Raw genomic sequence first — 16,665 nt, 5'->3', positions numbered from 1 at the left:
GTGCATTAGGTGATGACAAATGTTAGACGCTATTGCAAATAGTTGAACGAATGATTCAAAGAATACGTAGTAATGAGGCGAAATAAAAGAATTAAAAGTATTACTAATAAAAATGTGTAAAATTATGGAATTCCAATTGACAAGAAGCAGCTAAAAATTAACATAAATAGTGTGAATGCAAGTCTTCGTTATTTAACTTGTGAACATTGACTGCTCGATACTTTACTTAGCATTGTTTTATATATATGATATATCTTAACAGTACTTTATTCTTTTTATGTCATAGTTATGTTAATATAACAATATCGCTAGCCTTGCCTTGTATCCATCACTATAAGCTTGTTACAATAGCAAAGCTTTTGTCGTTCTTACTTTTTTTTTAATACGAACTAAAGAAAAAAATGTATGGGATTTCGAATAAATGACAATAAAAAAGTAACAATTGAATTGTTACGAAAACTGTATTTATTAACAATAGAGATAAGTTATAAATAAATATATATATATATCAATTCGCAAATTAAAGACTCGACAATTGGTTAGTTGTTGTTTAAGAATGTGTTTGAATAATATAACTTTGGACAAATTACTATATTTATATAAAAAACTATATATGAAAGCAAAAATGACTTTGTTTAGCAGCAATTAACTATAGAAAACTATCGACTTTTAAGGTGCACTATTCAAGTGAAGTAGTTTCAAGTAAACAAATTCGTAATCTAAGTAAATAGTTGCCTGAATTTATGATTTTTAAAGCTGTAAATTGAGATGTAGAAAAGCGTGCAAGACAATAAAATCGCATAGATATTTGTTTTCCAATCAGATGAAGATACATTCACAGCAACAAAATATATAGTTGAGAGCTCTAGCTATGCAGCTAAAAGCAACGATGGCCAGATAGAAACATTAATGAATGCCATTTGAGATAACACAGATGCTGCTAGATATGTAGTTTCAGATATATCTATAAATAAATCAGTTAAAGTAGCTAGAAACGATGCAACTGCAAAATGCTTCGAAATATGTATTTATCATGCATTCTGTGTGTGTGTGTGTGAGTGTGTCTTAATTACAGATGCAGCAAATGTCGATTTAAATACATATATCACTCTCTCTCTCTGTCTCTCTCTCCCTTTCTCTTGTTGCTTGTGGTCTCCTTTGATTTCTGATTTTGATATGTTGGCTTGCCAAAGGCATGTGCACAATGGGCAGCAAAGGCAGGTCAAAGGCTGTGCAATTAAACACAAATCAAATACGCATTAAACCCGACTCCAGAGTCCAGTCATAACCGTGCTGGACAAAGCGAAATATTACGCATACGTGACGTGGTGCAACGCAGACACCGCACAAATACACATTGCTGATCTTTGTGTGCCTTGTGCCTTGCCTGATTCGCTGCTAATTACGCTAAAAATGATTTTGATTACTATTCTTTCCTTTCCTTTCATTTCGTTTCGTTTCGTTTTGTTTTCTGCAGGTCATCTCGCTGGAAGGCTGGACGGACATTATGTATTACGTGCAGGACGCGCACAGCTTCTGGGATTGGATCTACTTTGTTCTGCTAATTGTGGTAAGTGTCGAAATACACAACTCACAACTGTCTCGTCTTTCAACTCAACTGATTATTGATTATTGAAAAGTTGGTTACACTTACATGCTCTGAATACGTTTCAAATGTATTTCCAATTAGTAATTTTAATATATATAATTGTAATGAACATTGCGTATACGTAATGTCAGTATGCTTGAACATTGCGTATACGTAATATTATTGAACTTGTTGAATCAACAACAAACCATGAATACAAAATACTTCAATCTTCTGTTCATTAAGCGATTCTTTTACGTCAGTTGCATTTATTATATTGCGTATACGCAACATTTACTCTCAGCTCATCAGACAGTTCTACAAAATAGTAAAGTTGGCAAGCAAATTTCACGTTCTATATACAGACTACGTCAATTTGAATTCAATATTTCAAATACATTTAGCATGTTTGCAACATTCTTTGATATATATAATATTACGTATACGCAACGTCTACTCTCCGCTCATCAGCCGGTTCTTAAAATATTAAAGTTTGCATATGCTTTTGATTTGACCAATGAAGTTCAACAATTGAAGGCTGCAACAACAAAAAAAAAAAAAACATGACAATATTACGTATACGTAATATCCAAAGAATTCGAATTTGTGTAATTTCACTTTTTCTCGTAATCTAAGTAGAATATTTTATTTTCGAATAAAGTGTAATTTAGCTTATTAAATGCAGCGTATACGTAATATTTTTAATCGTCACACATTACGTATACGCAATATATTTATTTAGCTCACCTATTTAGTTGGCTCTTCACTTTAAGTATGCTATTCAGATTAATTATGACCAACAATTAAAGGCTACTTCAAAAAAAGAAATGTGACAATATTACGAATACGTAATATAAAAAAATACAAATTTGAGTAATTTATCTTTCATCACCCTCAATCGAAGTAGAATATTTCAGAATATTCTGCATATATTTTAGCTAAGTCTTGTTACATCTAAATTCTTATGTGTTTACACAAAGACACATTACGTATACGTAACATATTTACTAATGAATTAAAGTAAAAACTAATCTCTTCACTTCGTTGAATCCTAGCAGCTTATTTTATTGAAATATCTCACGATATCTCATAGATTTACATTAATAAATGCAGCGTATACGTGATATTTTTTGTAGTCACATATTACGTATACGTATTTACACTTGGGTGACTTATTTGGTTGGTTCTTCACTTTAAGTAAATTCTATTCATTTTAATTATAATGGTTTTTTTTGTTGAACGAAATATTTTGCTGCGTATACGTAATATGGATATATATTACGTATACGCCAGAGTACATCGTTGATGTCTCTGTATGGAAAAGGGGAAATTCGCCTCATAGTATATAGACATTGCGGTCTCGGTTAAAGTGTGTTTAAGGTGCAGCTAAGCTGCAGTTTAGACCCGACGCAGAGCACTTTGCATTGTTTGGTTTATTTACTTTGCGAGCGAGACGCAGGCGAGAGCTGAGCTGCAGCTGCAGCTGCAGCTGAAGAGCAACGAGCAACTGCAGTAGCAATTTGCCAATGTAAATAAGTAAATTACTTTTCCAACTGTAATCACACACAACTGACCGAGTTGCATGCCACAAAAGTTTGACTATCGAAAAATGGCGTGTTGACTGTCTGCACTTGCACTTGCAGCGAGTGCACTGACCATGCAACATGTTGCAAGTAGTATCTCAAGGAGGCCACAGCTCCAAAAGTGCTTTAGTAGCTCTCAGTTCTCAGTTCTCAGTCTTGGGAGCGTCAAAGGTGTCCTTGGTCTAATTAAAAGGCTTAGCTACACACAGCCAGAGAGAAAGAGAAAGAGAAGGAAAGAGAGAGAGCGAGAGGAAGAGAAAGTCCATAGTATGTAGTTGCATGTGTGAGTCTACAATTTCATTATTTATGTTTGAAGTTTCGGCTCACATGTCTGTGTCTTCTTCTCCTTCTCCTTCTCCTTCACCGCTTGCTTTGTTCCGTTCAAGTTTGCTTTTATTTTTAGCTGCTGCTCATTTAATGTGCAAAATGATTTTGGCTATTGCCCAACAACAAGAACAACAACTGGGGAGTAAAACTTTTGATATGCAAATAGCTTGCAGTCGAAATTTCTCTCTCTCTCTCTCTCTCTCGCATTGTGTGTACATAGGTGTGTGTGTGTGTGTGTGCTGTTATTGCTATTGAAAAGTTAGCTAAGGAAATTGCATATTTATGTTTTTAGTAGCATTTTGTGCTCGTCGCACAAAAATTAGAAACATTTTTCACATTTCGTTGTTGTTTTTGTTTTTGTTGCTGTTGCTGTTGTTGAAATATGTTTTCAATTTAAAGTTGGCAAATTTGTTTCGCCAGAAAGCTATTAAAATGCAACAGCAACTAATGGATGCCACACACACACACACACAGTCAAAGAGAGCGAGAGAGAGGGGAAGAGTGAGGGGGAGAAAGAAAGAACGATAGCAAATTGGCAGCTCAGCTAATTTGCAGCAAAAGCCATTCAATGCCAATGCAACGAACGACAACAAATCGAAAAGTTTGCCTTGCCTGGCTCTCAACTCTCAACTCTCAACTTGCCACAAGCTGCGTCTTGAGCTAATTCAAGATTGCTGCCGCCTGTTGCCGCGACTCTGCAAGTTTGCAACTCTGCAACATCTCAGCAGCGCAACTTTGGCCGCGTCAATGCGCAAAACTTTTCTTAACTCCTCGCATACCCTATAACCAATAAAAAGGGGTTGATGAGAGGGTGCAAAATATTTAACTATTTCACTGCACAAAGAATAGTCTTTGCACTTTATTTGGCATTGAAACAAATCGTGTTCGTTTTAAATAGAGTTAAAAGTCTTCATCAAAAGCTTCACACAAATACCTAACAATATTTTTAAAATGTGTGTACAAAATATTGATAGAAAATATAAATTTATTGACTTCAACAATTATGTGAAACTTTCATGAAAACAGCTTAGTTGTAATACATATTTTGTGATTTTAGTGATGACTATTAGAGGTAATAAAAGTTAAATTGGTTTGCTATTCTCCTTTTTTTCTTAATGAACATTTTTAAGCCGAAATATCTTGAAAAGTGAACAAACAATGAAAATCAAATTGCAAATGAAATATACGATTTAGTTTTCAATTGAAATGATGTCAAGCAACTGCAAGCTTAACTCTTCTCACACTCAAACTTAATAATGAACAAAATATCCAATATTTGAAACCCTACAACAATTTTGAATAATCAATCTTTAACTAAATTTGTTGTTCATTGCAGATTGGCTCGTTCTTCATGATCAACCTGTGTCTGGTCGTCATTGCCACGCAGTTCTCGGAGACGAAGAAACGGGAGATGGAGCGAATGCGACAGGAGCGAGCACGCTACACATCGACCTCGACGTTGGCGAGCAGCACAAACAACTCGGAGCCGGCGACGTGCTATGCGGAGATTGTCAAATACATCGCCCATCTGTGGCGACGCTTCAAGAGACGAATGTTAAAGAAGTACAGATTATATAAGTATGCTGCTTGTCCTTTTGATTTCATTCAATTATGTTTTATGTTTACTCTGTTTACTCGTTACTCTCTCGCCTCCTCCTCGTTCTCGTTTGTCGTTCTCGTTCTCTGTCCTCGCTCACAAATTGAAAATTAACGCTTAACGCTTTAAAACAAAAGCCAGGCGTCTCGTCATGTCATCCTTTGACTCTTGGCTTTGATGACATCAAAAATTTCAAGAACCAAAATCCACGCACTAATCCTTCCTCACTTAAACAAATCTGTTGTTCAGATCTCTCTCTCTCTCTCTAATCGATGCTGACTGACTTCATTAGCCAAAGCACTACAACAACAAAAACTGCTTCAGTTTGAGGAACAAACTTTAGCTTGAGCTCTCAGTTTCTCAGCTTGATGACTTAAGAACTTCAGCACCTTGATGGCAAACAAATTTTGCGTTAGCTCTTTGCATTTATTATTCGCATCTCAAGCTCGAAAAAACACAACAAAAATCCCTTTGAAGTTATTTCACTTTACTTCACAAACACGATTTGCTGCCCAACTCTTTAATGCATTAATTGCTGTTCATATTCATAGTGAAATTGTCTGCTCAAAGCTCTTTCAATGGACTTTCAAATTGCAACAGCAGCAGCGATCAGATGCTTTATCTACTACTTCATCTCCTAAAAGGTCAGCGAAAGCGTATCTTATCTGTGGCTCATTCAAGTAACTGTTGCTTGAAAAGTATCCAAAGCTAGTTGATTCGATTTTCAGTTGCGCATTTAAGGCTCGAATCAATAATCCAAATGCCAACTACAAATCAACTTAGTTCGATTTGTAAACGAATATTCCTCCCCTTTTAATTGCAATTGAATCGCGAGCTTCACATTTTGTGGCATTTTCCATTTGGCCCCGCCCAAATTCACGTTTGCCGTTGTCTTCTTCTTCTACTGCAGGTTATGGGCTCGGCTCCACGACTTTTTATTATTTATTTTGTGTTTCGATTTATTAAAAATGCATTCACAACATGCGTTTCGCTTCTCACGTTTCGCTTTACGCGTTTCGTGTTTTCGATTTTCTTTTCTTTTCTTTCGTTTTATGTTATTTCAATTTTCTTCAATTCTTTTTCGATTTGGTTTTTAGTTTTCGTTTTGTTTTTACGTTTGTCAAGTTTTTTTGAATTTACATTTTTTATGGCTTTTGCTTTTCAATTATTTGCACTTGCATCTGGTCGTGTTACACAACAAAATCGTGTGTGTACACAAGAACAATAGAATATTGCAAATATAGTTTAGTGCTAGTTGGCTTTGTCGTGAATACATCGAATGTGTGAATATGAATATGAATACTATTCTCTCGTATATACAATGCATATACAAGTGGCTCGGTTATAGATTCGTCATAGAGATAGAGAGCGTTTACATTTTAGTTGACAGTCGCAGAATGTCGAAATCATAGTTTTAGCAAACAGCGAATAACTAGCGTATTTAGTTTGGACTTTAATTGTAATTCTAAACACAATGAGCATGAAGACAGTTTAGAAGCAACTGGAAAATTAAAAATTTTGCACTGATCCCATTTCATATTCTAAACTCATAATATTTTGAAAGCTTCTTAAGACTTAAAAAAAAGTCTTATGAAATATGTAGAAAGTATTTAAAATTTCAATTATATTCGTATGACTTTTATCAGGCAAAACAAAAGGTTCAATGTCTGATTATTAATCAAACAACCGTTCAGCACTGAGAGCTTATTAAAGCGCATTGAAAAGCTCACAATACAAGCGTGTGAATATTTAATCAAAAGTCGAAGCTAATGGAAATTGTCGTAAATTTAAAAATTAGCTTTCTTTCAAATATAGAATTCTACATTACCGAAATGTCGAAGCTTTTTTAAAAGCTAATAAAAAAAATTCAGTGAATATAATAATGTGCTTTCTTTCAAATCTAAAACTACGCATAATTATTAGTAAGACAACATAAAAACATAAAAAACCTTTAAAAGCTCCTTGCGAAAGCTTTTGAAAGCGTTTTAAGATTTCGTCAATAACTAATGGACAAATTCAGTTAATATCATAATAAGCTTTCTTTCAAATATATAAATACTTCTAAATAAAAGCTCATTGAAATGAAACAATCAAGTCGTATAATATGTGCGTTATATTAAACATTCCACTGCTTGGTAATCTGTCATATTAAGAAAGCTCCTTGAAAAGCGTTTTATATACGAAAGCTTTAGAAAACGTTTTAAGATTTCGTCAATAGCTAATGAATATAATAATGAGCTTTCTTTCAATTAATTATTATTAATTAAACAACATAAAAACATAAAAAAAACCTTTGAAAGCTCCTTGCGAAAGCTTTTGAAAACGTTTTAAGATTTCATCAATAGCTAATGGACAAATTCAGTTAATATCACAATGAACTTTCTTTCAAATATAGAAATTCTTCTAAATAAAAGCTCATTGAAATGAAACAATCAAGTCGTATAATATGTGCGTTATATTAAACATTCCACTGCTTGGTAATCTGTCATATTAAGAAAGCTCCTTGCGAAAGCGTTTAATATGTGAAAGCTTTAGAAAACGTTTTAAGATTTCGTCAATACCTAATGGACAAATTCAGTGAATATAATAATAAGCTTTCTTTCAAATATAAAACTACGCATAATTATTAGTTAAACAACATAAAACATAAAAAATCTTTGAAAGCTCCATGAAAAGCGTTTAATATGCGAAAGCTATAGAAAACGTTTTAAGATTTCGTCAATAGCTAATGGACAAATTCAGTTAATATCACAATGAACTTTCTTTCCAATATAGAAATACTTCTAAATAAAAGCTCATTGAAATGAAACAATCAAGTCGTATAATATGTGCGTCATCTTCAACATTCCACTGCTTGGTAATCTGTCATATTAAGAAGATACATTCGAAATGCTAATTGTAGTCAGAGTAATTAGCTTGTTTGCATTTCCGTTTGTCCGGGAGATTTAAACTAAGTTGAGACCCGTCTCATTGTAATGTTTATCAACTGAACTGAACTCGGAGAAATGCATAATTAATATTTGTAGCTTCAATCCTTTTGTGGAACGCGACGCCCTCGCAGATATGTGTTTTGTTATTTTAATTTGTATTTTGGTCTTGTTGCGAGCAAAAGTTTTGTTCATTTTATGTGTCTGTCTGTCTCTGTGTGTGTTTCGTTGGTGTTTGTGTTGTTGTCGGTTGTTTTTGCTTATTTGCGTTGTTCATTTGATTGAATTATGTAATTGTTGTCTAATTGTTAAGCACACACACACACACACAAACACACACACACACACAGAGGAACATGACCCGCATACACAAGTTAGACAAGAACTAATGACACCAAAGAGACACGCTCTAGCCTCTCTCTCTCCCGTTTCTCTTCCCCACCCCCCGCACGCTCGTCACAAACAGATACAGATACAATGAATATATATGCATACTATGTGTGTGTGTGTGCAATGTAATGCGAGTGTAACAACAACAACAACACGCTAATCATACAACTCTCTGCTCGTTTCATCTGCTGCCTCTATCTCTGCCCCTCGTCCCTCGCCTCTCGCCACAGGTATCAGCGGCAACAGCGTCGCGAGGGTCTGCTGCCGAATGCAGATAATTTGACATTTTCACCGTCGCGCATCAAATGCCATCATCCGAATTGTCCCAAGTACAGTAATCGCAAGCCGTCCAGCATACAGGATCAGATGATTACCGTCATGGTGCCTCTCAATTCCAACAACAACAATAGCAACAGCAATAACAACAACAACAACAATAACAGCCATCATCACAACAATAGCAACAACAACAGCAGCAACAGCAACAATGGCAGCGCCAACAACATCAACATCAATATCAACAACAACAACGGTAATCACACAACTGTCGCCTTGGTGAATGGCATCAATGGCAGCACGGCCAGTGTGACCATGGCACACCAACAACATCAGCATCCACATCATCATCATCACCCAGTTGTTGCTGGCACCTCAAGTCTGGGCGGTCAACTGTCGTCGTCGGACAACACGGAGCAATCGTTGGGCGAAGGCGGCAGCAACTCGGGCATTGCTCGACGCACCTCCTCGCTGAAGAAACCTGCCACATCGCATCACAATATGCAACTGAAGCCAGACGTTGCAAGCCTCGGCGGTGAGCAGAAGACCATTCTGCTGAAGATGCCACAGCAAGTCATCGATTCGGATCAACTGATTGTAAGTATTCGTTAGGCGAAAGAAAACAAACACAAAATCAAGCACATCAAAATCCAGAGAAAACTTATTTCAAAAGTGTTTACACGTTATACGAATCACGATTTACGATATTCGAAATCACACAAGCAATTATATACTTGAAAAATGTCCAAAATTATGCGATTGTAAATTGTACATAAAATGTTGTGTACATTTTACAGCATAAACTGTACAATAAATTGTGTACCGTAAATTGCTTACGATATAAAACCCTAAAAACATTTTGCGGTATACAAATTCATTGTACATTTATCGTAAATTGTTCATGATATAAAAACAGCTAACGGTATACAATTTATTGCAAATGGTTTACTATATAAAATTTTAACCGTAGAATGTATATCCTAAACCATTTACGATATACAAATTATTGTAAATGTATCGTAAATTGTGAACTATATACAATTTACGATATTCGAAATCCAAAGCAGATCTGTTACTTAAAACAAACTAACGATATACGATATTAGATACGATACAATTTATTGTAAATGGTTTACTATATAAAATTTGAACCGTAGAATGTATGTATATCCTAAACCATTTACGATATACAAATTATTGTAAATGTATAGTAAATTGTGAACTATATACAATTTACGATATTCGAAATCCAAAGCAGATCTGTTACTTAAAACTAACTAATGATATACGATATTAGATACAATACAAGCAATTTTACAATATACAATTTATTGCAAATGGTTTACTATATAAAATTTATACCGTAAAATATATATCCTAAAACATTGACGGTATACAAATTATCGTAAATTTATCGAAAATTGTTAACCATATACAATTTACGATATTCGAAATCCAAAGCAGATCTGTTTCTTAAAACCAACTAACGATATACGATACAAGCAATTTTACACCCTGAAACGTTTCAAAGATAAACGAATCCTATACTCTAAAACTGCTTTTACGAAAGTTGTAATTACACTAACAAGACACTGTATAATTTTATACGTTCTACGATATTCAATGTGATATAATACAAGGAACTCTACACTCTAAAACAGGTTCTTTGTATACCAGCAATTGATACACATCAAATTCAAAAGCTGTTGAGTTCAATTTCAACTCGAAATCACCACATACGATATACCATACATGCTATACGATATTCCATTCGACAACATACGCAAAAGTGTGCAAAGAACTAAACATATGTAAACCCTACATTAAATCATACTAGCAATAACATCCGATACTCTAAATACGATATTCGTAATATGATACGATATTCGATAAACAATCCGCTCGAAATTGTGCTTACCCCAACTACAATTTACAGAATAAACCTTACTAATACAAGTAATTACACCAAATCTCCAAGTTAAGATATTCACCAGACACAACAATATTCGCTTCCGCTTTACGATATTCAACACAATACTTCAAAATTAGTTAAATGTAAAATAAATGATTACGATACATGAGATAAAACCCACAAGTTGTTTACGATATTTTCTACTTAATTTAATTAATTTTAACTAATTCAAATCTGATCACAAACAAATATGCAATTCTACTTAATACATCCACAAACAGACAACGATAACGATATTTGCTCGATATGTTCGCATGAGAAGCAACCCTTAACAATTCAATGTAATATCTCACTAATAATAATCTTTCATATTTGCCACATAACGTTGCACAACTTGTAGCTGCAGTTGGGAAATTTAGGCAAGGTATTGCAAAATATGTATTTCTCAAATTAATTATATCAAAAAGTACTTACTAAAGCGAAATGTATTAAGAATCAAATGTTCTTCGGCTTATCGAAGGTGATCCCAAGCAGAAATGTTTCAATAAGTATTCGATTCAATAATCATTATCAACAAATTTGAACTGTAATCATAATTTGCTACATAAAACTCAAATGAAATGCAATCGAATGTGAAATTTGAAATATGACAAATCATTTAACGCTTTGTCATGACAAATTTTGATGGCATTTTCTGCGCGGGATATTAAAATATAATTTGCACTTGTTGTACAAAATATGCAATAAATTATGATAACAATGCAACATCAACAAGTCGAACAACTAAAATTGAGACAATTAGGATCAACAAAAGTCAAAGAACAAAAGCAAAAATCAAACTCAATAATATACTATATGTATACTAATATACTAAGTGTATTTATGTATTTTATGTACACGTTTTGTTGTTGCTTGTAGTCCATTGCTATAATCACCCATTGTTGAAGTGCCAATTAAATATTTAAATATTTGTTTAATTTCATTTGCAATGTAAATACTAAATTGACTAGAATATTTTAGCTGGGCCGAGCAAAGAGCAGGAGGGAGAATGTGTGAGAGAGAGAGAGATGAATAAACCTGAATAAGATATGAGTAGTCGATTTAATATTTCACAAAAAGAATCAATGAAATTTAAATGTCGAAGCAAAAGTTGTGAGACAAAAATGATATTTGTCATGGTCGATTTTTATTGAGAATAAAATGCGAGTTAGTCGAGCATAAGGAATGAGTTTGACTATTATTTCTGGGATTGAAATGAAAAGTATCAAATTCGTAAATAATTATCATTATTTGTCAACAAATTTAAATTTTGGTTAGACAAAATATAAGTGGAACAAAAAAGTAAAGACTTAGTTATTTTTTTCTTGAGTTAATAGGACTCTTAACATCTGGGCGCAATTTCATATCAATTTCATTATCAGTAATACTTAGTTCTTATATTTACTTAACTGCTATGAATATTATGTTATTATCAGTAATACTTAACTCCAATTAAATATCATTATGAATATTGACACAAGTGGATGAAATGATAATTTGGGCTAGGGAATATATAAAATGTACATTACAATAGTTGAGTAAATGTTTGACGGGTTCGAAATTTAATTGCCATATTCAATTATTAAAATTTTAGCCCCTCCTGCTCGCAAGCCCAAGCTAAACCAATCGAAAACAAATATGTTAATATGTTAAAATTAAGATTTCATTTAATATATTGCTCAAAGAGTGTGTTCAAGTGTGTTTTTTGCCCTTGTCCCCCCCGTCCACTGTACATAGACCCCAAAGAGTTTTCGCAACTGTTTCTTGCCCCCCTCAAATCAAAATCGAATCACATTTGCCACAACTAATGCACTATATGTGTGTGTGTGTGTGTTTGCCTTCCCCTTAGAGTCATCCCTGCACCTCGGGCTTCCTCAGTCCGCCAACATCGGCGAGTCGTCGACCCTCGGTGATGTTCAATGAATATGTGTTGTTGCATACGCCGCCAGCGTTGAGTGGCGAACCAACAACAACAGTTGCTACTGCGCCGCCGGCAACATTGACAACAACAGCAACCACATCAATGGCAGCAGCAGCAGCAGCGGCGGCAGCAACAACAAGTGGCAGCGGCAGCAACAGCAGCAACAACTTGGACAAGAGCAACAACATTCATTGCACCGAAAAAATGACACAAGCGGGCGATGGCAGCATCTGGCAGGTAAACTCAATTGAACTCAATTCGAAAAGATTTCAAAGACTTCATTTCGAATATATTTGCAAGGAAGTGTCGTTTGTTTTGTTATTAAAATAACAAATTTACACTTCAAAAATAGACGTGAAGTGCAGCAAAAGTATTTTAGTATAACTTTATACCTGTATGAAATATATGTAACAGGCAAAAGGAGGCAAGTCCGACTCTATAAAGAATATATATTCTTGATTGGCGGCAACAGTCGAAACGATATAACCATGTCCGTCTGTCTGTCCGTCTGTATGAAAACCTATGTAGATCTCAAAGACTATAAGAGATAAAGCTATCATTTTTTCATGTATGTTATGTTTTCACGCAAAGCAAGTTTGTTTCGAATTTTTGCCCATTTCTGCGAGTAACAAGCGTAATTTTGAAGCTAGAGTCAAATATCAAGTATTGCCTTCAGTATATTTTTACTATTTATGCAATCAATCACACTCGACTGTGAAATACCCTCTACCCATTTTGAAAAGAAGCAAAACAGTGAGGTATTATTTTTAAAATATACCAAAAATACTAAAAATATACCGGCTGCTATATTTGGTATATCGATGTAGTGCAACATTCGAAATATATCATATACCGCAAAAAACTAAAAGTATAACGAGAACCGTATTTGGTATATCAATCAACATATATCGAAATTTACCATAGAGAACAAAATATACGAGATGATTGTCAGTCAAAGCAGCAAAGATCCGAACGCACTAAGTGAAATTTTCGATAGAGAAGTATTTCTTAAATAGCTTTTATGATGTTTATCCGATCGTAATTAATATTTCAGGAATCATAAATACTTCAGTTATTATTGTCTATACTGAATCCTTTTGCTTGTTACACTGTTACATGCATTTCCTACCAACAGGAAATACCTTTACCCTCTACCTTATGAGTAGCTAGTATGAAAATTCTTTGGCTCAAATAAAGATGGCTAATCCAATTGCGTTATTAATTGACCAGGTGAATCTGCCACAGACGATTGGCACCATTGCCAATCCGTATGCGGATTGCTCAGAGCTGGGTATACACGACGCGATGACTTGTCAAGAGCTGTTGGCATTCTCGGTGGCATTTTCAGCGGCCCTGCCGACGGGTCAGAGTACGCTTGAATCGTTTTACACATCGCTCGCCCGCTGCGATCCTCACACTGTGGAGGCCCTGAAGCGTGCCACCGCCACTGGCGATGCCGAAGGCGGTCTAGCCACAACAGCCGCTGCGGCTGTCGCAGCAGCAACCGGAGGAGGGGCAACATCAGCTGAGGCAACAACAGCAACTGCAGCAGCGGCAGCAGCAGCAACAACATCATCAGCTGGCATGAGTCTAGAACTTTCAGCGGTTTCGGCAGCCGTTCCGTTGCCTCTGCCCCTGCCACTGCCGCATGGAGAGACACAGCAGCAACAACAGCAGCAGCAATCGCAGCAGCAACAGCAACGTTCACGCAAGGATCAACAATCGCATCACAATAACAACTACAACAACAACAATAATAATAACAATAACAACAACAACAACAGCCATAGCCGCAACAACAATGGGCAGCGTAGCTCACGCAGCCACGCCCCCACCGGCAACTATATGGAGGATTATGCCTGCTGCTACGATCTCTATCAGAACGCTCTGTCGCCGCTCGACGAGCGACGTCGTCCACGCTCGGCGGGATTGCGACTGGTGATCGCCATCTATCGCTGCCTGATGCGTGTCTGCAGCTGGATCAGACGCTACATTAAGCGTCTGGTGGAGCACAAATACTTTCAGCAGGGCATTCTCTTGGCCATTCTGATCAACACCCTGTCGATGGGCATCGAGTATCACAATCAGCCCGAGGAGCTGACGGCCATCGTCGAGACGAGCAACGTCGTCTTCTCCGGCATCTTTGCAGTCGAAATGCTGCTCAAGGTGATTGCCGAGGGACCCTTTCGCTACATAGCCAACGGGTTCAATGTCTTTGACGGCATCATTGTCATTCTCAGGTGAGTGAAAGCAATTATCTTTACCTTTAATAAATAAAATATCCACAACTCGCTTTCAAAACAGTGTGGCATTATTACTAAAATATACAAAGTTATTATACTAAAAATACTAAAATATACCGAATCAATATACTAAAATGTATATAACATGTTACAGCACCAAAAATTGCAAAAAAAAATATATTGTAAAAATACTGAAACATGACATTTAAATATACTAAAATACAAGTATACCTAAATATATATTTCGATGTACTGCAACATTCAAAGTATAATGCGAAGGCGGCATTATTTCGAAAATATACCAAATTATTATACTAAAAATACTAAAATATACCAAATTAATATACTAAAATGCTTAAATAAACCATATTATGGCACTAACATATCAAATCATATTAAAATAATATATTAAAAATACTAAATTATACCATTTTAATATACTAAAATACAGCTATACCTAAATGCATACATATATATTTCGATGTACTGCAACATTCAAAGTATAATGCGAAGGCGGTATTATTTCGAAAAAATAACGAATTATTATACTATAAATATTAAAATATACCAAATTAATATACCAAAATGCTTAAAAATGCTTATTATGGCACTAAAATACCAAATCATATCAAAATAATAATTTGAAAACAGTAAATTACACCATTTTAGTATACTAAAATGCGAGTATACTTAAATATGTGTTTCGATGTACTGCAACAATCGAAGTATATAATGCGAAGGCGGTACTATTTAGAAAATATACCATATTAATACATACAGAAATGTATATTTCAGTACACTACCACATACAAAATATACCATAGAAAATACACTACAATGACAATGTTATCAAAAACCTTTAACCTTTAATAAATATACGATAGTTTTCACTTCAGTTACGATAGTTTTGTTCGTCCGTCTGTCTGTCTGCATGTTTAAACATGTACATATATCTCAGCGATTATAGCAACTAGTGTCACTAAACTTATGTATAATATCGTTCCAGTTCCTACAAAGCTTCGGCTTTGCAAATGGTTGCTTAAAATCTTATAACATGTGAATGATGAACTGAAATGTAATGACAGAAGTGGCTTTGCTCAAACTTCATATTTTTTTAACCACTCAACTCTCTTACTTCTATTTGTACACAACTGTCTTCCCTTCGCTATCTTGCAGCGCCATTGAAATATGCCAGCAATTTAGGGGCAACGGCACCGGCGGCGGTGGGTCGGGTTTGTCCGTGCTTCGCACCTTCCGACTGTTGCGCATCCTTAAGCTCGTCCGGTTTATGCCCAATTTGAGACGTCAATTATTTGTCATGCTGCGCACCATGGACAATGTCGCCGTCTTCTTCTCCCTGCTTGTGCTCTTTATCTTCATATTCAGGTGAGTTCCGCTGTTGCCACATTTCAAGCACTAACAACACACACACACACGCACACACAGAGAGACACTCTAATACTCACACACACAAACTGACACCTATTACATATGCATATGTCTGTGTATGCCAACTAACACAATAGCAACATCAACAAATATAATAATACTGCTGCAAAACGCAAGAAACCAAAAACTAACCTCAAAATCAAAGATGTCATCTGCAAGAATAACACAAAAAAAAAAAAAAAGAAAATGCCTAGGCACCACAAATTGTTGCTGTCGAGCGAGCGAAAATTACACAAAATTTAAGAATGACAAAAAAATAAATAAACAGCTTAGCATAGGCATTCATTGAAAGAATTTTGGAATATAATAGTCGGATTTCATTGAGAAATAAATACAAAAGCAAACAAATTCAGTATAAATTATAAAGCAACAGTATTCAGTATATTCAATCTTATGCGTTCAATAATAAAATC

The 16,665-nt window shown here is 35.1% G+C and overlaps 1 protein-coding gene across 18 annotated transcripts in view; it reads left to right on the top strand.

Moving 5' to 3' along the window:
* Positions 1 to 16,665, top strand: part of LOC117577879 (uncharacterized) — a 143,426-nt gene that overhangs the window by 103,284 nt on the left and 23,477 nt on the right. For 10 of the 18 annotated variants that reach the window (XM_034262854.2, XM_034262848.2, XM_034262856.2 and 7 more), the window contains 7 exons: positions 1,478 to 1,570; positions 4,835 to 5,076; positions 8,643 to 9,285; positions 11,001 to 11,024; positions 12,489 to 12,797; positions 13,791 to 14,800; positions 15,980 to 16,189. In XM_034262854.2, the coding sequence (XP_034118745.2) occupies positions 1,478 to 1,570; positions 4,835 to 5,076; positions 8,643 to 9,285; positions 11,001 to 11,024; positions 12,489 to 12,797; positions 13,791 to 14,800; positions 15,980 to 16,189 (2,531 nt within the window). Of the gene's footprint in view, positions 1 to 1,477; positions 1,571 to 4,834; positions 5,077 to 8,642; positions 9,286 to 11,000; positions 11,025 to 12,488; positions 12,798 to 13,790; positions 14,801 to 15,979; positions 16,190 to 16,665 lie in introns of those variants that run through there. The other 8 variants (XM_034262855.2, XM_034262849.2, XM_034262842.2 and 5 more) reach the window with 3 other exon arrangements.

Source organism: Drosophila albomicans, chromosome X, assembly GCF_009650485.2.
Source record: "Drosophila albomicans strain 15112-1751.03 chromosome X, ASM965048v2, whole genome shotgun sequence".
Lineage (NCBI taxonomy): Eukaryota > Metazoa > Arthropoda > Insecta > Diptera > Drosophilidae > Drosophila > Drosophila albomicans.
Note: the sequence above shows the minus strand (reverse complement) of the source record. Positions and strands in the feature narration are given on the sequence as shown.